The 20,040-nt window shown below is 39.4% G+C and overlaps 1 protein-coding gene and 1 non-coding gene across 2 annotated transcripts in view; one reads left to right on the top strand and one right to left on the bottom strand.

Moving 5' to 3' along the window:
* The window catches only part of Knl1 (kinetochore scaffold 1), a 68,456-nt gene extending 51,625 nt beyond the window's left edge, over positions 1-16,831 (bottom strand). Inside the window, exons 1-6 of the mRNA XM_036183010.1 lie at positions 16,797-16,831; positions 10,991-11,041; positions 9,526-9,565; positions 8,495-8,554; positions 4,895-4,956; positions 509-561 (exon numbers count right to left, since the gene is read on the bottom strand). Of these exons, the coding sequence (XP_036038903.1) occupies positions 509-561; positions 4,895-4,956; positions 8,495-8,554; positions 9,526-9,565; positions 10,991-11,025 (250 nt within the window). The 5' untranslated portion in view covers positions 11,026-11,041; positions 16,797-16,831. The remainder of the gene's footprint in view (positions 1-508; positions 562-4,894; positions 4,957-8,494; positions 8,555-9,525; positions 9,566-10,990; positions 11,042-16,796) is intronic.
* Positions 16,832-17,608: 777 nt separating this feature from the next.
* On the top strand, positions 17,609-17,690 carry Trnas-gcu. Its single transcript has one exon. It is a non-coding gene; the product is annotated as a tRNA-Ser (tRNA).
* The last annotated feature ends 2,350 nt before the right edge of the window (positions 17,691-20,040 follow it).

Below are 20,040 nucleotides of genomic sequence, written 5' to 3'. Positions count from 1 at the left end.
CATAAGCCCAAATAAACTATTTCTTCTATAAACTGCCTTGGTGCTCTATCACAGCAAGAGAAAAGTAACTAATACAAGGCATGCACTCCCACACCTGGCTCCTGCACACTTCATCACAATAGCCTACACTTGGCTTTGAAGTGGGTACTAGAGATCCGAACTCGTCCTCAGGCAGGTATGGCAATCATCTTACCTATCCCTTAGGATACAGTATTTAAATAGTAAGACAGGGCTGGCAAAATGACTCAGCAGGTGAGGCATTTGCTGCCAAGCATGACCCAGATTCAACCCCAAGAGACCATGTGGTGGAAAGAAAACAGAACCTCAACTGCCTCTTGACATCCACAGGTCTTATGATGTATGCGTCTTACATACCCCCACACCCACAACGCGCTCTCTCTCTCTCTCTTTCAAGTTCGTGCACTCAGATCGTTGTGAAGTTATAAGTACATAACCACAGAAAAATTGTAAAGAAAACAGATTACAGGAACTACAATTACATATTTACCTGCAATTTCTGAATTTCTCTCTGTTTTCATATGAGACTCCGTCTGGAATACTCTAGAAGTGAAAAAATAAAGAATACTGAAAAGCTTCTTTTTTAATAATTTTACTAGTTTTATTATTCATTTGAGAAGTATTTTTTTTAGTGTGAAAATTTGCTTTTCACTCTAAAAAAATGGTAACATTTTCTAATTATATATATATATATATATAAAATAAATAATTGCTTTATTTTATCTATCTATCTATCTATCTATCTATCTATCTATCTATCTAGGGATGGGCTTTTACTATGTAGCTCTAACTAGCCTAACCTGTAACTCCCTATATAGAATAGGCTGAGTCCGTGTGTAGTAGTGTATAACTTCAATCCCAGCACTACAGAGAATGAGGTAGGGAATCTCTTGAGTTCAAGAGCAGGCTAATATCCAGGCAATAATATACTCCAGATTCAGGAAATCCAGTACCCTTTTCTGGCCTCTGAAAGAGTAGCCACCTCAGGTTCCAACAGCCATGACAGACTGTGTATTCCCTCAAACCATAAACAAAACAAAACAAACAAACAAAAAAACACCAAAAACCACACTTGGGCTGGAGAGATGGCTCAGAGGTTAAGAGCACTGGCTGCTCTTCCAAAGGTCCTGAGTTCAATTCCCAGCAACCACATGGTGGCTCACAACCATCTGTAATGAGATCTGGTGCCCTCTTCTGGCCTGCAGGGATGAATGCAGGCAGAACACTGTATACATAATAAATAAATCTTCAAACAAACAAACAAACAAACAAAAAACCCCTCTAAAATGAAACTGTTCAAACTTTATTTAAATGATACTCCAATAGCACTTAGCCAGCAATATAGTACCTCTAATGAGCTGACACTAATTCCTGTCTTTGGTTTTTAAACAATGATGTTTGCATCTAAATAGCATTTTGTGAATTTCCCACTGCCACTCCAAATCTACCTCCATTTTCAAAACCTGTAGGGATTTAGTTTTTGTCTTATTGAAATGAGATCTTGCTTATTTGTCTATATTAATCTTAACCTCTTAGTCTCAAGTAAGTTTTTCTATGGGTGTGTGCTAAGTAGCTGGTACTCAACGTCTGCCAAAGATATAAAATAAGTTCAAAATAAGCAACTTGGTGAGACACCATCTTTAAAAAAAAACAAAACAAAACAAAACAAAAAACCCAAACAACAATAATAATAAAAAAAACAAACACGCTAATAACCACAAAAAAATATGGCCTTTAAAATTTTGGAGAAATATAAACGAGGAATGAGAAAGAATGCTGATCAAACCAAAGAACTTTGCTAAGATTTCTAAACATGAAACAATATAGCCTCTTCCTAAAATGTTTAATCTAGTTACCTCACAAAAGGTTAACATGAAGTAGTCTAAGGTAAACAGAAAATAAAATTTTAAGAATTTGGCATTTACAGAAAAGTGCTATTTTGAAATTACCTTTACTCCACAGGAATTTCTCACAAATAGCTGAGTTGAGAACATTTCAATTCATTCAATGTTGAATAAAAAACCAGAATCTAGAGTTACGTATGGTATCTTACACAGGAAGTCAGTGTTAGAGCTGGGCAGTGGGGGCACATGCCTTTAACCCCAGTATTCAGAGTCAGAGGCAGGCATATCTCTGTGAGTTCAAGGCTAGCCTGGTCTACAGAGTGAGTTCCAGGAGAGCCAGGGCTACACCAAAAAATCCTATCTTGAAAAAATAAAAACAAAAGAAAGAAAAGGAAGAGTACAGGAGTTCAAGGCCAGCCTAGTCTACACAAGATCCTACCTCAAAAAACAAAAAACAAAATACAAAAAATAAACAGAAGTACAGTCTACAAAAGGAACCATAAGATTAAAAGAAAAGCATAATTCATTAAAAAAAAAAAAAAGAAAGATAAATATTCCCAATGGCAACCTTTAATCCCAGTACTCCTAAGGCAGAAGCAAACGGATCCTGTGAGTTCGAGGCCAGCCTAGTCTACAAAAGGGAATTCCAGGACAGTAAGAGCTGTCATACTGTTGGAGCCCATCTAGGCTTCCTAGTGGTTTTACCCAGCATAACTGCATAAGCGTATGATTTAATCATAGGCCTGAGTACCAGGCGTTTGTAAAGGTCTACACTTGGCTGTAACTAGCAAGGGGGAGGTCCTTTGCCCCTCTCCTTGGCATTCTTATAAATAGCCCTTTGGAATAAAGTTCTGGGCCCAGAGATAAGGATCCAGGCCCACCCGAGACTATCCTGTGTTTTCTCCCCCCCCCCCTTTTTTTTTTGGTTTTTCCAGACAGGGTTTCTCTTTGTAAACCAGGCTGGCCTCGAACTCACAGAGATCCACCTGCCTCTGCCTCCCGAATGCTGGGATTACAGGCATGTTCTATCTAAGTCTCTTATCCCTCATTCCTCAAGAGTCCCTGGGATAAATGAATGTGGGAGCTGGTCTCCCACATTACACAGAGAAACCCTGTCTTGAAAAACCAAAAAAGGAAAAGAAAAAGAAAAAATATTACCTAGAACTACACACCAAAGCAGTTGAAAAATGTACAGTTTGTTATAGATTTCAAAACATAAAGCAATTACTTCTATGAAAGAACACAAAAAATACACTAGAAATAAAGAATTAAGATAGCAAAAATGAAATTCATGAAACAGAAAAAATAATAAAACCACAAATTAATAAAAACACAACTGGGAAACAGTACAATTAATCAGCAAAGGTAATAAGTTTATCCTATATTTCTAATTTTTAAACCTAGTTTTTTATGGCGTATGAATGTTTTGCCTGCAGGTATGTTCATACACCACATGTGTGCCTGGTACTCATGGAGGCAAAAAGAGGACATCAGATCTCCTAGAACTGGAACTATACACAATTATTTTTAAAAATTTATTTTTATTTTGTGTGCATTGGTGTTTTACCTGCATGTATGGCTGAGTGAGGGTGTAGATCATATGGAACTGGCATTGCAGACAGTTGTGAGCTGCCACGGGTGTGCTAGGAATTGAACCTGGGTCCTCTATAAGAACAATGAGTGCTCACAACTACTAAGCCATCTCTCCAGACCAAGTATTCTAATTTTTAAATTTCTTCCTCTACTTTTGTTGGTGGGAACCTCTAATACAATGTTAAATAGCAGCAGTAATAGCAGTTACCACTGTTTTGTTATTGCTTTTAAAGAATTATTCTGCTTCTCATATAAAGATAATGCTGGCTGGACGGCAGTGGCGCACACTTTTAATCCCAACACTCAGGAGGCAGAGCCAGGAGGATCTCTGTGAGTTCAAGGCCAGCCAGCCTTGTCTAAGAGATCCAGGACAGGCACCAAAACTACACTGAGAAACCCTGACTTGAAAAACAAAAACAAAAACAGAAAGAAAAAAAAAAAGATAATGCTGAATAACAACCTTTAAAATAACAATTTTGGCTGGGTGGTCCACAGAGTGAACCTGGTCTACAGAGTGACTTCCAGGACAGCCAGGGCTACACAGAGAAAAAAGAAATTGTATCCACACATTCATTCACAACATATGTACACAACACCCCCAATAATAACAAGAAAAACATTAAAAATTTTTACTTTATGTGTATGGGTGCCTGTGCACCACATGTATGCCATGCCCACAAAGGCAAGAAGAGTGAGCTCAATCCCCTGGAGCTGAAGTTACAGAAAGTTGTGAGCTGCCATGTGGGTGCTAGGAATCAAACCCAGGTCCTCTGGAAGAGCAGCCAGTGCTCGTAACTGTTGAGCCATCTCCCAGCCCCATAAATACATTTTTTTTTAAGAAGAAGAAAAAAAAAATGTGCCAGCAAGATGTCTCAGTAGATAAAAGCACTTGATATCCAACCTAAGTTAAGTCCCCAGAACCCACAGTAGAAAGAAAGAACTAACTGCCAAAAATTATTCCCTGACCTCCATACACATGTCAGGGCATCCATTAATTTGTACTCACAGATACATGATATACGCAAACACTAATAAAAAAGTAAAAGGTATTTTTCAAAATAAAATAATTCTCTGGTGCTGAGACCATAACTCAGTAAAGTGCTTGCTATATAAACATGAGGACTTGAGTTTGGATTCCCAGCATACACATAATAAATCTCCCATCACTGTCGAGGTAGAGAAAGGAGGTTCCCTGAGACTCAGTAGTCAGCAAGTCTAGCTAAGTCAGAGTTTTATGTTCAGAGAGAGACACTGTCTCAAAAAGTAAGGTCAAGAGGAAGATACCTAAAATGACACACACCCATGCACACAAAATAACTATTCTTTAATGTTTATTTATGCAAAAAAGTTTACCCAAATAAATTACCACTAACATATTTGATCTGACACAAAGAAAAGCATTACCTACAACATTTTACTTAGCTTTCCTTTTCACTTACTTTATAGTATCTGCAAAGCTGACTCGACGAGAGCTTTTTCTAGTTCTTGGAGCATTAGATTCCTAAGAGAAAAGAATATAGGATACAATTCTTAATAAAAATCACTGTGAATTAGGTCTCCATACTATTAGAAGCAGGGATCAAGTCTTATTTTGAATTAATGATATAAAATTCCTCCAAATAGCCCACTATAGAAGCACTTAGTGAACATAAACATGATTTTCCATATGGTTTTTTAGGGGGAGGGCAGCTCTAAGGATGAACCTATGGCTTCATGTAAATATTATTTTCCTTTATTGTTGCTTTGTTTTGAGACAAGGTCTCAATATATAATCCATGTTAATCTCAGATTCATGACCCTGTGCTTCAGCTTTTTGACTGCTAGGATTATAGGTGTGTACCACCACTCCTAGCTTGAGAATGATTTTCAGTAAATGTTAAAACAAGCATATTATTATTGCTTTTAGGACTTTTCGGGTAAATCAAGTATAAAATAAGCATCCTGACACAAGGAATGTATAACAAGAAAGACTGGGCACAAAACAGGAGCTCTGTGGCCAACTATACCTCATTACAATGTTCTAAAATTAAAAAATGAACAAACAGCTTATTGTTTGTTTTTTTATACAAGCACTTACTATGTAGCTATGACAAGCCTGGAATTCTCTATGTAGACCAGGCTGCCCTAGAACTCAAGAAATCAGCCTGCCTCTGCCGCCTGAATTCTGGGATTAAAGGCATGAAGTACCATGCCTATCTAAAAAACCGTTTTCACTGTAGTAAAATACATGTAAGTTACTATCTTTTGTACCTGCTATAGTTATTTTAGACATGGTCTCCTGTAGCAAATTCAAATTTGCTATGTAGCCCATCCAAGAGTGAACTTGAAACTTCATCTTCCCAGTGCTAAAATTACAGGCCTGTGCCATAATGTTGAGCTACAAATAATTTATCATCTTAGCCATTCTGCCTTGACAAGTACTTACACTTTTTTGTTAGTGGTTAAAAACCAAATTAAATTTACCATCTTTACCTTTTTTTGTTTCGTTTTGTTTTATTGAGACAGGCTTTCTCTGTGTAGTCTTATGTGTCCTGAAACTCACTCTGTAAGACCAGGCTGACCTCAAACTTAGAGATCTACCTGTGTTTGCCTCCTGAGTGCTGGGATTAAAGGCATATGTCACTACCTGGCTCTTTACCAATTTTAAAAATTGATGTGTATATTTGTGCATCACATACATACAGGTGCCATGGAAGTCAGAAGAGGGTGTCAGATCCTCTAGAACTGAAGTTACAGGTAGTAGAAGCCACCTAGTTGGAACTGAATCTGGGTCTTCTGTAAGAGCAGAAAGTGCTCTTAACCACTGAATCATCTCACCACCCTCAGCTTGACACTTTTAAGTGTACAGTTCAATAGTGTTAAAAACATCTTGCTGTGTAACCACTCTCTAGATCTTCATCTTACAGAATTAAACTGTACTTACTGGGACTGGAAAGAAGGCTTAGTGGTTAAGAGCACACACAGCTCTTGTAGAGAATCGAAGTTCATTTTCCAACCACCTACAACTCCAGCTGGTTAAGTGGGGAATCTGATGCCTCTGTGACCTCTATGGGCACGTGCACTCATGGGTACATAAGACACACAAAATTAAATCAAAACAAAACAAACAAAAATACACACTGAGATCCTCCAAATCCTTGTCAATATTCTATTTTGGTCTCTATTGATTTAACTATATATCTCATATAAGTGGTAACAAGTAGAGTTTGTATTTTTGAATTTTTTTTTCAGTTAGCTCTTCAAGATTCTTGCATGTTGTAGTATATGTCAGACTTTAATACTGAATTTTATTATATAGAAATGCCACATTTTGTTCATTTAAACAAAATAGACATTTAGATTTCCTACCTCTTGACTACTGTGAATAGCCTTGCTGTGACGATGTATTATCTCCTTTTTTTGTTTGTTTTTGTTTTTTGTTTCTCTGTGCAGTCCTGAATGTCCTGGATGGAACTTGCTCTGTAGACCAGATTGGCCTCAAACTCAGATATCCACCTGCCTCTGCTTCCGGAGTGCTGGGATGAAAGCCTGGGCCACCACTACCCAGCTGACTATGTATCTCTTTAAGGGGGCTGGAAAGATGGCTCAGTAGATAAGAATACATACAGCTCTTGCAAAGAACTCAGGTTTGGTTCCCAGCACCCAAACTGGGGAATTCACAACTAGCTATAATTCCAGCTCCAGGGGATCTGACAATCTCTTCTGGCTTCTGTGGGCTCTAGACATACCCAAGGAATACATACTGATATGCAGGCATTCATATATAAACATAAATTTAAAACAACCAAGAATAGTATGCCATCTATATTAAGCAATCTATATGGTCAAAGGTCTAATCAGATACAGTAGGCATGACAGACAGTAGATAAAGTGCTTGCCATATAAGTGAGAGGACTGGATTTCCAATCCCTAACTCCACGTAAAAAGCTAGGGGTTGGGGATTTAGCTCAGTGGTAGAGCACTTGCCTAGCAAAAGCACAAGGCCCTAGGTTTGATCCTCAGCTCAAAAAAAAAAAAAAAGCTAGACAGGTAGACTAGAGAGATGCCTCAACATGTAAAGGCTTCTACTAGTTCCTGTGTCAAGGTAAGAAATCAATATCATTCCCTATTTTAATGCCAGTAGAGATTAAATTATTATCAACAAATAAGAGTTTTAAAAATATAAATGCCAGCTTACTCAAGAATTTGGATTTTTTTTTTTAGCACTGCCACAGGGCCTCATGCACAGTACATAAGCATTCCACCACTGAGTTACAGCTCAAGCCCAAAACTGTTGTGGAATATTTTGATTGCACTCTGACACTCCCAAGACTGCCCAATAAAGTTATACCTTGAATCAGGGGGTGGAGCCAATGACTAGTTAACGGGAATTGGCCATAGAGAAGCCAGTAATTTGGATAGAGAAGGCACACAGGAAGGAAAGGGTGGGGACTAGAGTTTGAGCTCTCTCAGTTCTGGGACAAGGGAAGAGATGTGTCTCTTGGGGCATCTCTGAACAAAAAGCAAAGTCAGCTAGTTGCTACACAGCCTCTCTGAGCTAGCAGATTTTCACCCCATCCTTTGACTTCTGAGTCTTACTGATAAACAGAACAATAGAGACTTAATTCAAAGCCAATGGGACCAGAAGCTCCACCAAGCTGCAGCCTGAGTGACCAGAGGGGTGCTGACTGAGGGCTATGGGGAGGCAGATGATAATTAAAATATCAATAGATTTATGTGCAGCTGCTAAGCCAACAGAAAAACATCACAAAAGTATTTGAACAGTAACATGGAAGCCACGAGACACTTACTTGTACACATTTAAATGGGAATCATTAATGGCATCATTGTCTCTTCATATAGCTAACAAAATTCATGATGGCCACTGAAGCCAGACATGACGATAGATATCTATAACCCTAGCGCTTGGGAAGTTCAAACAGAACTGCCCCAAGGTCAGAGTCACTCTGGACTATGAGACTGACACCTAATCTCAACAAACCAAGTCCCTCCACAAAACAGAATCACTAAATTCCAAAGCATCTGCACCAGAGGCTTACCTGAACTGTCTCATTACCACATTTGAGGTCCTGAAGAGGACTCCTTGGGGGTTTCAAAATCTAGAGGCAATAATTAAAATTAGTCATGAAAATCTAACATAGGTCCTAGTCAATTTAAGTTATATGAGTAGAAAACTAAAATTTCCACTAAAATCCCTGAAATTCCTCAAAGTCATATTGTTCAGTATTATGTGGCTGACTTAATATGCCTTCTCCTGGCCCACTCTCCCAAATTCTTCTGCACAAAATCATCTCAAGTGGTTTAGGTAAAGCTACCGACTAACTCAAAGTTACTGAGACCATCCAACAGTCTGAAATTTCTTTGTTCCTAATGTTCAGTTCAGGAATGAGGGCATGCCCTAATAGGATAATCACACTAACCCAATTCAGTTCTAAGTCTTGTTTTCCTATCTTAAGGAAATACATAAAACTCTTCACATAGAATTTAAACATGAAAATAATATCATAGCAATCAAGAAATAATCATATAAATTATACTTGTTAGCAAAACCTACCCAAAAGCAGTCAAAATAGAAAAAAAGAAAGAAAATCTTAGCAGGATTATGCTAGAATTTTGCTAGGTAAATTTTGCATATAGGCACCCTATACTGTTTTATTTTTTTAGTTTCATAATAACATGAATTTAATATGTAAATCAACTTGAGTAAACTTGTGGCTTATAATAGTTTGAATGCCAATTAAATATATTTTTAAGAGAGAAAAATATTATACATTTTAAGCATTTACAATAATGAAGTATAATTCATATAGGATAAAATGTATTAAACACATTTGAAAATATCATAATGATGTAGAAATATGCTAATAAAAGCTTATTAAATTATTTAAAAGTGCATAGACATGAATTTTAGCATATTTACTGAATTGTATAACCAGATTAACTATCTGAATCTTTTATTCAGAAAGCAATAAGAAGCTAGTTGGGATGCCAAAGTAAAGCCACAATCAATATTACTATACTTGTATTCAGTAAAAATAACAGCATTAATTTAAATAAAAATATTTCTTACTGAGGAATGCCGTCTTCTAACAGGCTTCTGAATATTGTCACTACAAAAAAAAAATTATGTATATTTAGATTAACAACTGAGTTTGTAAAAGCTAATCATCACCTCATTACCTTATCCCTTATGTGTTACAGTATAAGACTTCAATGTTTTATCTCTGTGAGTTTGAAGCCAACCTGGTTTACAAAATGAGTTCCAGGGCAGCTAGGAGAATTGGGTGGTGTTGCACAAAGAATTGGTTGGTGGGGAGAGCTTTCTTTAGCTGGGCACACACCTTTAATCCCAGCACTCAGAAGGCAGAGGCAGAAGGATCTCTGTGAGTTTGGGGCTAGTGGGGTCCACAGAGCAAGTTCCAGGACAGTCAGGGCTACATAGAGAAACCTTGTCTCAAAAAAAAGAAAAAAAAAAATTTAATGGTGGGATTTTTTTTTTTTAAAGTGTTTTTTTTGTTTGTTTGTTTGTTTTTGCCAGGCGGTGGTGGCGCACGCCTTTAATCCCAGTACTCGGGAGGCAGAGCCAGGCGGATCTTTGTGAGTTAGAGGCCAGCCTGGTCTACAGAGCAAGCTCCAGGAAAGGCGCAAAGCTATACAGAGAAACCCTGTCTCGAAAAAACAAAAAAACAAAACAAAAAACTAAGAACTGGGTAGTTGTGGTGCATGCCTTTAATCCCAGCACTTGGGAGGCAGGGGCAGATGGATCTCTGAGCTCCAGGCCACCCTGGTCTATACAGAGCAAGTTCCAGGACAGTCAGAGACATAAAGAGAAACTCTGTCTTAAAAGAAACAAACAATTCGATCCTCAGCTCAAAAAAAAAAAAAAAAGAAAAAGAAAAGAAAAGAAACAAACAAATTTTTAAAAAATAGGGACAGGTGTGGTGGAACATGCCTTTAATCCTAGTACTCCAAAAGTGATACTTCTCTATGAATTCTAGGTTAGCCTGGTCAAGTTTCAGGCCAACCAAGAACTTCATAGTGAAACTGTCTCAAAAAACATTATTTTTAAGTGGCAAACATCACTAGTTTATGCTGCTAATTTTGGAGAAATCATTTCACTTCCTAAGGCCTTGATGAGATGAAAAGTGGTACCTATGCAAGTCCTTCAAGTCCTCCGTTCTTACTTTAAGTAAACTTTTACAAAGATATGGCAGAAGGGCTGTCACTTGATAACACCGACTTCTTTTACTTGAAACAAAATAGAAAATAATTTCAGACGCCACTGATAGTTCTTAACTAGTTTGCAAAGAATCTTTCTTGCTGGGCAGTGGTGGCGCATACCTTTAATCCCAGCACTCAGGAGGCAGAGGCAGGCGGATCTCTGTGAGTTCGAGGCCAGCCTGGGCTACCAAGTGAGTTTCAGGAAAGGCACAAAGCTACACAGAGAAACCCTGTCTGGAAAAAACAAACAAACAAAACAACAAAAAAAGAATCTTTCTTATAGAAAACATTTGAGCAGCACTGAATGAACTTACTTCTCTTCATTAGCCTCTGAAGATATCCCATCCATTTTTGACAACTTTTTTCTGTAAAAAAAAACATAGTATTAACAAGTATGACAAAAATTACAATCTATGGGAGATTAGGAGCATGGGTGAGACTTTAGAGTTATCTTGTAAATACCAAAAATAAGAAGCAAAAACCACATTGTGAGCTCTAAAACATAAGGGATTTAGGACAGTTTAAGTACCGTGTTATACTACCCCCCACCCTGTTTTTTTTTTGTTTTTTTTTTTTGCTTTGTGCTGTGGCACGGGGGAGAAGGTAGGGACTTTGCCTCTACTTTGCATTTGGTAACTCTGGCCTCCCAGCATGACTTTCTGGCAGGTTCTTTTTAAGTTCAAACTTTTGCTCAGGTTGGCCTAGAATTATAGCACAGTACTAGTATTTCAGAAGTAGTTGCCATACACACCTTTTTGTTGTTGTTGTTGTTTATTTATTCTTTTCATGTGTGCAAGCATGCATGTGTGTGTGGTTGCATATGTATGTATGCATGTGAATGTATGTACTTGTATAATACAGAGGAGGATGACAGGTGTCCTCCTCCATCTCCCTCCACCTTACTTGGACAAGGTTGCACTGAACCAGAAGCTTGCCATTTGGGCTAGGTTGGTTGGCCATAGTGCTCTAGGCTCTGCCTGTCTCCATCACCCAATGCTAGGTTATTGGCACACACAGCCTTTATGTAGGTCCTGGGGATTTGAACCCAGGTCCTCATGTTTGCAAAGTAAATGCTTTACCCACTGAGCCATCTCCCCAGGCCCCATGTTATACTTAATACTGGAAATTTTTCATATTCAAGGTAAAACTCTAAGCCAGGTATTAGGATCATCCCTATAATCCCTAGCACTTGGGATGTGGAGGCAGGAGGATCAAGAGTTCAAAACTAGGGCTGGAGAGATGGCTCAGAGGTTAAGAGTACTGGCTGCTCTTCCAAAGGTCCTGAGTTCAATTCCCAGCAACCACATGGTGGCTCACAACCATCTGTAATGAGATCTGACACCTTCTTTTGGCCTGCAGGGACACATGCAGGCAGAACATATTATTGTATACATAATAAATAAGTAAATCTTTAAAAAAAGAAAAAAGAAAAAAAAGTTCAAAGCTAGTTTCAGTTACATATCAAGTTCCAGGCCAGCCTTGGCTATAAGCCATTCCTCCTTCCTCCCCATTTCTCACCAAAAAAATAAAACAGATAAAACTGTAGACCATCTCGGAGTGTGATGATATGGACTTTCCAATAAAAATCTGGCCTAGTTTGCATAATTAAATAATATATAACACTTAATTGCATAATAATTCAACCCCTAAATGGAAGTCAACTAGATATCTTTTTTGGTTTGCTTGTGTGTTGTTTTTTTTCCCCCGGGACAGGGTTTCTCTGTGTAGTTTTGGTGCCTGTTCTGGATCTCACTCTGTAGCCCAGGCTGGCCTTGAACTCACAGAGATCCACCTGGCTCTGCCTCCGAGTGCTGGGATTAAAGGTGTGCGCTACCACCTGGCTCCACTAGAGATCTCAAATAGTGAATTTACCTTAAGAAATTAAACCATGCTGGGTATCCTGAAATCCCAGCACTCAGAAGGCAGAGAGGCAAGGGAGACTGCTACAAGTACTGTGACTAAAAGCATGTGCCAACCACACAACTTTTAACGCATACATGATACTTCATTTTTTAATTTTATTGCCTAAATTGCAAAAAATCAAGATTTCATACAATAATTAGATTTTCAATTTTTCTTGAAAAAAGGATGACAACACAACTCACATTCTCTAAGTTGCCAGTTGGCCTTGAACTCACTCTGTACCAAGACCTGTCTTGGACTTTTGGTCCTCCTGTCTGTCTACCAAGTAGCCTCGATTACAGGAAAGCACTACTAGACCCGGCAATGTCGCTAGTTTACATGCCATAGTTGACTATTCAATTAGAATTCTACTCAGTGAGGATTTACCCTGAAAAGAACATGAAATAAGAAGTTATGGGCCAGCCAAGCGGTGGCGGCGCACGCCTGTAATCCCAGCACTCCGGAGGCACAGGAAGGCGGATCTCTGTGAGTTCGAGGCCAGCCTGGTCTACAGAGCGAGATCCAGGACAGGCACAAAGCTACACAGAGAAACCCTGTCTTGAAAAACAAAAAGAAAAAGATAGTCTCACTATGTAGTCCTACCTGGCCTGGAACTCACTAAAGACCATGCTGGCCTCAACCTCATGGGTTTCTTTCTGCCTCTGCCTCCTGAGTGCTGAGATTAAAGGCAAGGACAAATACACCTGGCTTGGCTGTTTTAAAATATATATGTAATTTTTAATTATATATATTACATATAATATATATGAGTGTTTTGTTTGCATTTTTATCTGTGCACCTCCTTTGTGTCTAGTGTCTGTGGAGACTAGATCCAGAACACTGAATCCAGGGGCTGGAGAGATGGTTCAGTGGTTAAGAGCACTGCTGCTCTTCCAGAGGGTTTGCTGGAATTCAATTCCCAACACCCACAAGGCAGCACACAACTGTAACTCCAGTTTCAGTGGATCCAACACAATCACACAGACACACATGTAGGCAAAACACCAATGCACATAAAGTATAAATAAGTAAATAAATTATTTTTAAAAAGAAAAGAAAATCCCCAGAACTGGGAGTTATGAGCTACCAGAAATTGAATCCAGAGTTCCTTCATTTCAAAGATCAGCCAATGCTCTTAACTACTGAACCATCTCTTCAGCTCATAAATGTATTCATTTAAAAGCAATTTCCCACTTAAAATATTTCAATTGCTTGCTATTGTACTGACAATCTTCACTGGGACCTTACCCCAAGACTTCGTTATCCCTTATTACCCCCTGATTTTGGTAGCCATATTAGCTGTTCTATTCCTATGCAGAGATCTTTCTCAAATTAGTGTATTCAGAAGTGCTAGTCTCTTGGCAAGAAAGACTAAGTTTTCTTGGTAGCACTATGTATATCTTCTCTGAGCATTATGACTATAATTTTAAATTCTGTTATATAAATTAACTGTGTCTATCATTTCCCCAAAGTTACCTTTGCCACAGCAGAAAATTGTGAAAATAGGGTGGTGTGTCTTAAGTTTGCTGTCATAGTCTAGCAGGGCTTTTAAATAGAAAGAGCTCAATAACTATTTGCTGAATGAGTATCCTTCACAAGTAAACATGAGTACTAACTAGTATATTTTGCTCTTCTGTAGCAGCAGTAGTTCTAAAACTGTGGTCATGACCCCTTTGGGGGTTGAACAAACCTTTCACTGAGGTGGTATACCAGATATTTATTCTACAATTTAAATTACCATTTTTTTTACATTATGATTCATAATAGTAGCAAAATTACAGTTATGAAGTAGCAATAAAAAAAACTTTTTTTGTTTTGTTTTGTTTTTTGAGACAGGGTTTCCCTGTGTAACCCTAACTGTCCTGGAACTAGCTCTGTAGTCCAGGATCGCCTTAAAACTGCCTCTGCCTCCTGAGTGCTGGAATTAAAGGTGTGTGCCACCTCGCCCAGCTACAATGGCAATAATTTTATGGTTGGTGGGTCACCATAACATGAGGAAGTGTATTAAATTCATAGCATTAGGAAGGTTGAGAATCACTGTTCTATAGGAATAGTTTCAAATTCCATACTCAAAACAGATTTAAAAAAAAAAATACTAGGAAATATTAACCTAAGGTTTAAAAGTCTTTGAGAATCATTCTTCTCCAACTTGTAGACTAGTTTACATTTAACTGAGATTCAAAACTTACTAGAACTTGGAAAAACCAAAGGGGGGGTGGAGTGCTTACTGGAAGTCTCTAATTCTATTAAATATGTATTTTATTACATAACCCACAACAGAAACCCTTTAACAGAAACAAGCCAAGCCCCCAGACCATTATAATAACCTTACTTACAAAATGCTTTTTAATTACATTCATACTGAGTATTGATTGGTTCCAAAACTGCATTTGGCATTTAGGGATATACTTATAGAGGTGTTTGGATATTTTTTTTCTCTTTTTTGGAGCTGAGGACCGAACCAGGGCTAAACCACTGAGCTAAATCCCCAACCCCTTATTATTTGTTTTTTAAACAGCCATTCTTGAAAAGCATCAGGCACTGTGTGAACTACTAATTCAAAATAGTTCCTAGCTACATTACTGTCAATTATAATATATCATTGTGAAGAGTTTTAGCAACTGGTATGAATAAAAGCTAATGAGTTTCTGTTTGTTTTAATCAAAGTGGTACAATGTTCAAGAGACAAACTTATTTAACTAGAAATTTGACTAATTAAGAAAAAAGCATATTATCTTTATCTTCAACTTATATTTATCAAATGGCCACTAAGTTGTTAAGACATATTCATTAAGTTTATTGAGCCTAGCTATATAGTAAATCAAACTGTTAAGTATTTCTTTTGGACTGTTTGAACCAAAAAGTTTAAGACTCACTAGTCTAAATAATCCAGGAGTCTGCAAAGTACTGACACTGGGCCAAAACAGTCTTTGAGGATTTTTTTTTTAATTGAAGAAAATAAACAGCAACAACAAAACATTATGTGGCAGAGAACATCACAGTGAACTGCAGCCAGCAAAGCCTAAAATACTATCTGGCTCTTTGTCTACTCCTGAATTTATACAACCAAAATCTACAATAAATATTTTCCACAGTCTTCATTGATAGATTCTAGATCTATGCTGTCAAAGACAATAGTTATCTACACTGAAATGAAAATAAAACAAGTTAAAATTCAGTATTTTGGGTAACCATAGCTGCATTTCTTTGTAGCCCTAACTACACTTTAAATGCTCAAAACATGGTTGCTAATGGATCCATGCTGGACAGTGCATATATAAAATATTACCATTATCACAGAAAGTTCTATTGGAAAGGCTCATCCCATCCAGTATCTATAGTCAGTATCTTCTCCTGTTCTCTTAGCATCAAACACATCGTGTATATCACCATTCCAACATTTGTTATTTCACTTACACACATTTGTCATCTTGTAAAGCTTTCCAGCATTCACACAGTCAATAAGTACACTGCTTCAACATAATCTTTAATGACCAAAATCTTATAATATATTCTCCTTTCATATCTATAAATCATCCCTCAACAATGTAGCCAGACAATGAAATGCCATCTCCATGAAGTCTATTTTAGCACACTATAACGAACCTATAAGACACAGAAGAAACCATTTAACTGAAGTGAAAACTTCAACCTTTAGTGTCTAGAATAAACTGCTGCTTCAGTTTTTAGCCACAGCCTTTATTTATCTCCGTTACTCTAAGTCAGTGTTCTGTTGCTGTGCAGAGACACCATGACCACAGCCACTCTTATAAAAGGAAGCATTAATGGAGGGCTGGCTTACAGTTTCGGAGACTTATTACCATCATGGTGGGGAATATGGCATGGTGCTGGGGGAGGAGCTGAGAGCTTCCACAGACAGCAGCAGAGAGCCTAGGCTTGAAGCCCATCCCCAGTGACACACTTCCTAACCCTTCTAATCCTTTCAAATAGTGCCACTTTCTGGTGACTAGACATTCACATACAGGACCCTAGGGTGGCCATCCGTATTCAAACCACAACGTCTAACACATTTTTTTAAATCCCAGTCGGCAATATTTTCCTTCCTATCCACGGGGGCTTCGATCCAGAGCCCGACGATGGAAAGGGAGTTTTATAATCTAATTTGTGCCACAGTGATAGTGACTGGATCAGCGTTGGACCTGCAGAAACCCGGAACTCTATTCTTGTGCCCAGACGAACCTACAATGTAAGACTCACTCCCTGCCTGCCTTCCAATCTCTGCAGCCCGGGGGAACCTTCCGATGAGGACAGGCGGTGGAACAAGATCCCGGGGCCATGACAAAGAACGGCGGGTGGGGCGAGCCGGGACGCCGGCAGGGCGCCGCGCCGACCGCAGGAGCCGGCGGGAGGCGCCGGGTCGGGAAGGAGCAGCGCTGGGAAACGGGAAGCGAAACGCGCCGGTCGAGGCGGAGGAGGAGCCGGCCGTTGGGGGCTCGCGCGGGCACCACTGGGCCGGGGCCTTCCGAGGCCGCCGGGCGGACGGAGCGACCCTCACCGCCCGCGTCGGCCCGTCCGCGCTCAGACGGAACCCAAGCCCTCTCAGGAGCCCAGAACGAAAAGGAGGACTCTTACCCGCCACGGTCCACCAGCCCGGCCTGTTTGGGGTCGGCGCGCTCCTTCCGCAGGAGACGTCACTTCACAACGCCCGGCTAGTCGCTGAGAAATATTCAAATCTAACCGCCCGAGTGGCGCGCATGCGCACTGCTGCACGCCCTGACGACCCCGCCCCTTAGGCTTCAGGCCGGCCCCTCCCCGAGGACGTCTTTAAACTTTTCTGTCGCCCTCTGCGCTAACTTAAGTTTCCACAACTTTTTCTCGTCCTCTACAGAATTTTCTTCACCTCTCTCAAATATAGAGCTCTTCTGCTGAGAACGGCCATCTTCTTCCGAGTGTCCGCTCTGCCAACCCTCGGACTGTTGGCTTCCGTACAAAATGGCGACTTTCGTGATATTGCGTCACATCCCTCTAGTACTACTCCCTATAGCGGCCAGGAAGGACTAAGCTTCTGGGACGAGGTGGCCGAGTGGTTAAGGCGATGGACTGCTAATCCATTGTGCTCTGCACGCGTGGGTTCGAATCCCATCCTCGTCGGAGGTCCCTTTTTCTTTTCTTCGTAAGGTTTTCACATAACGTGAATTTATAATTTACAGGGTGAGAATAATTGAATATTTCACCGAGTTTTAATTCCTACTAGATTTTATCTAGCACCATTAGTCTCAACATGGAGGAGTTTTTCTTTGCGGTATTAGGATTGGAAGAAAATATTTGAAAAGCAGCTTTTGAAACGTTATGATTTCACAGATGAAGAAAAGGCAGACAAAAATTTTCTAGGAATCAGAGAATGTACTGGATTTAATTTCTCATAAAGTAAAAAACAGCACAGAGAATATAACTTCAGCTCACGTGTTCAGTAGTGGTCTGGAACGTGAAGTGACCTAGGTCTGAGATAAGTTTCAGTTATTTAAAGAGCTCTTATTCGGGGGTTGTTGTGGTTGTTTTTAAGTTTTTGAAACCAGAACATTTGTTTATGACTGACTGAAGTCCTCAAGATGAACTGGATGCGGCAGCTGCTACCCTCTTATGTATAGATGTTCATTCACGGAATCCTTGTCTGAATCTGCGGTAAGACAATTTTTAAGTGCCTCATGCGCCCTGTCCCGGGAATGTTTGTCTCTTAGGCCTGGGCACTCCAGTTACACTTTCTCTTGCGCTTGGCAGGGTAGCCACACTTGCCACAGGTCGACTTCTGAAGGTGGTAGGCCTAGAGACAAGCTGTGCCACAACGTGTGCATCTTACTGGGATGCTTTCTCACCGTGTAGTTCAGGCTGGCCTCAAATACAAAATCATCCTGCCTCGCCTTCCCAAATGTTAGGATGGCAAGGATGTCCCACTGCTCTGGCTATCTCAGGGTTTGTTAATACCTTTCCAGATCATGAAGTACCATACTGCATTATAAAGGCTACCTCTTCCGGTCCTCAAGCAGGTTACAGGTTTGGTTTCCAATGCATACATTAAAAAGATGACTATGACATCTGAAACCTTGGTGAGATCTGGAAACCACTGCACAGGAACATGACTACCTTTCCAGAAGACAACAAGCTGAATTTTCTAGATTTAACCAGAGAAGAGGATTAAGATGCAAGAAAAGAGCAGATTTTCCTCTTGTGAAATCATCAGAATTCATTCAATTCATGTTTAACAACCTTTATTTTTTATACATAATTAAAAGCATCATACTGTTTATGTGGGTTATGTTCTACAGAACCCTGTGATCATGTGATCATGTAGGACTACCATCCTGTGTGGTAGCAGATCTCTCATCTCAGGGTGATGGTTTAACAGTCCCCAGTGAGGCATCTGCCTAGCACAGTGCTCAAGACCCCAGCACCTGGCAGATGCTTCAGCGTGTTTGTGGCACTGAGAGTCGGAGAGCTGGAAGGCAGAAGCCTTTCTCCTGCCCTCCTCCATTTTCAGTCCAAACTCCCTGGGAATGAATGCTGATCCCACCACAGCCTGAGCACGCTTACTCAGTTCTCTTCAGCCATGTCTTCCTGTTCATTTTCTGCCCTGGCAGAACATACATCCCTTCAGGGGCCTTGCATAGCTTATGGGGGGCGGAGGCAGATTTCATCTTTATTTGCATAATCTCTCATTGAAAACACTTTTTTCAATAAAGCAATGAGCTTTATTAATCTTGCCTGTGACTTTGCCACCTATAGAAATCATGATTTATATATTACATTATTGTTACTGCTTTAGACTGCCTATGGTTTGAATGTGTCTCTCTATATATAGTTTTTGTTTTTCAAGACAGGGTTTCTCTGTGTAACAGTCCTGGCTGTCCTGGATCTCACTTTGTAGACCAGGCTGGCCTTGAACTCTCTGAGATCCACCTAATGCTGGGATTAAAGATGTGTTCCACCACCGCCCAGCCTAAATATATATATATATATATATATTTTTTTTTTTTTTCTTTTGAGCTGAGGATCGAACCCAGGACCTTGCTTGCACTTGCTAAGCAAGCACTCTACCACTGAGCTAAATCCCCAACCCCTATATTCTTTATAAATTATCCAGTTTCACAAATTTTGTTGTACAGAAAACAGCCTAAGACGGTATTTACTACTTCAAAATTATGGTCATTTTTAAACCTGCCATTAGATTTTTGTAACATTGTACATTAATAGAAAAGGATCTGGGTGTGGTGGCACATGTCTGTAATCTCAGCACTTGGAAGATCAGGAGTTCAAAGTCATCCTCAACTATTTAGTCAGTTTGAGGCCAGCCTGGGCTATATAAGACTCTGCCTAAAAAAAAAAAAAAATTTAAATATATAATTTACGGTTCCACAAATTATAAAATATTTTTGTAAGCATATGTATGTATGTGAATATTTTTTTTCTTTTCCTGTTTGATTTTTCGAGACAGGGTTTCTCTGTG

The sequence above is a fragment of the Onychomys torridus genome, chromosome 4 (genome assembly GCF_903995425.1).
Source record: "Onychomys torridus chromosome 4, mOncTor1.1, whole genome shotgun sequence".
NCBI lineage: Eukaryota > Metazoa > Chordata > Mammalia > Rodentia > Cricetidae > Onychomys > Onychomys torridus.
This window is presented reverse-complemented; position numbering and strand designations above follow the sequence as displayed.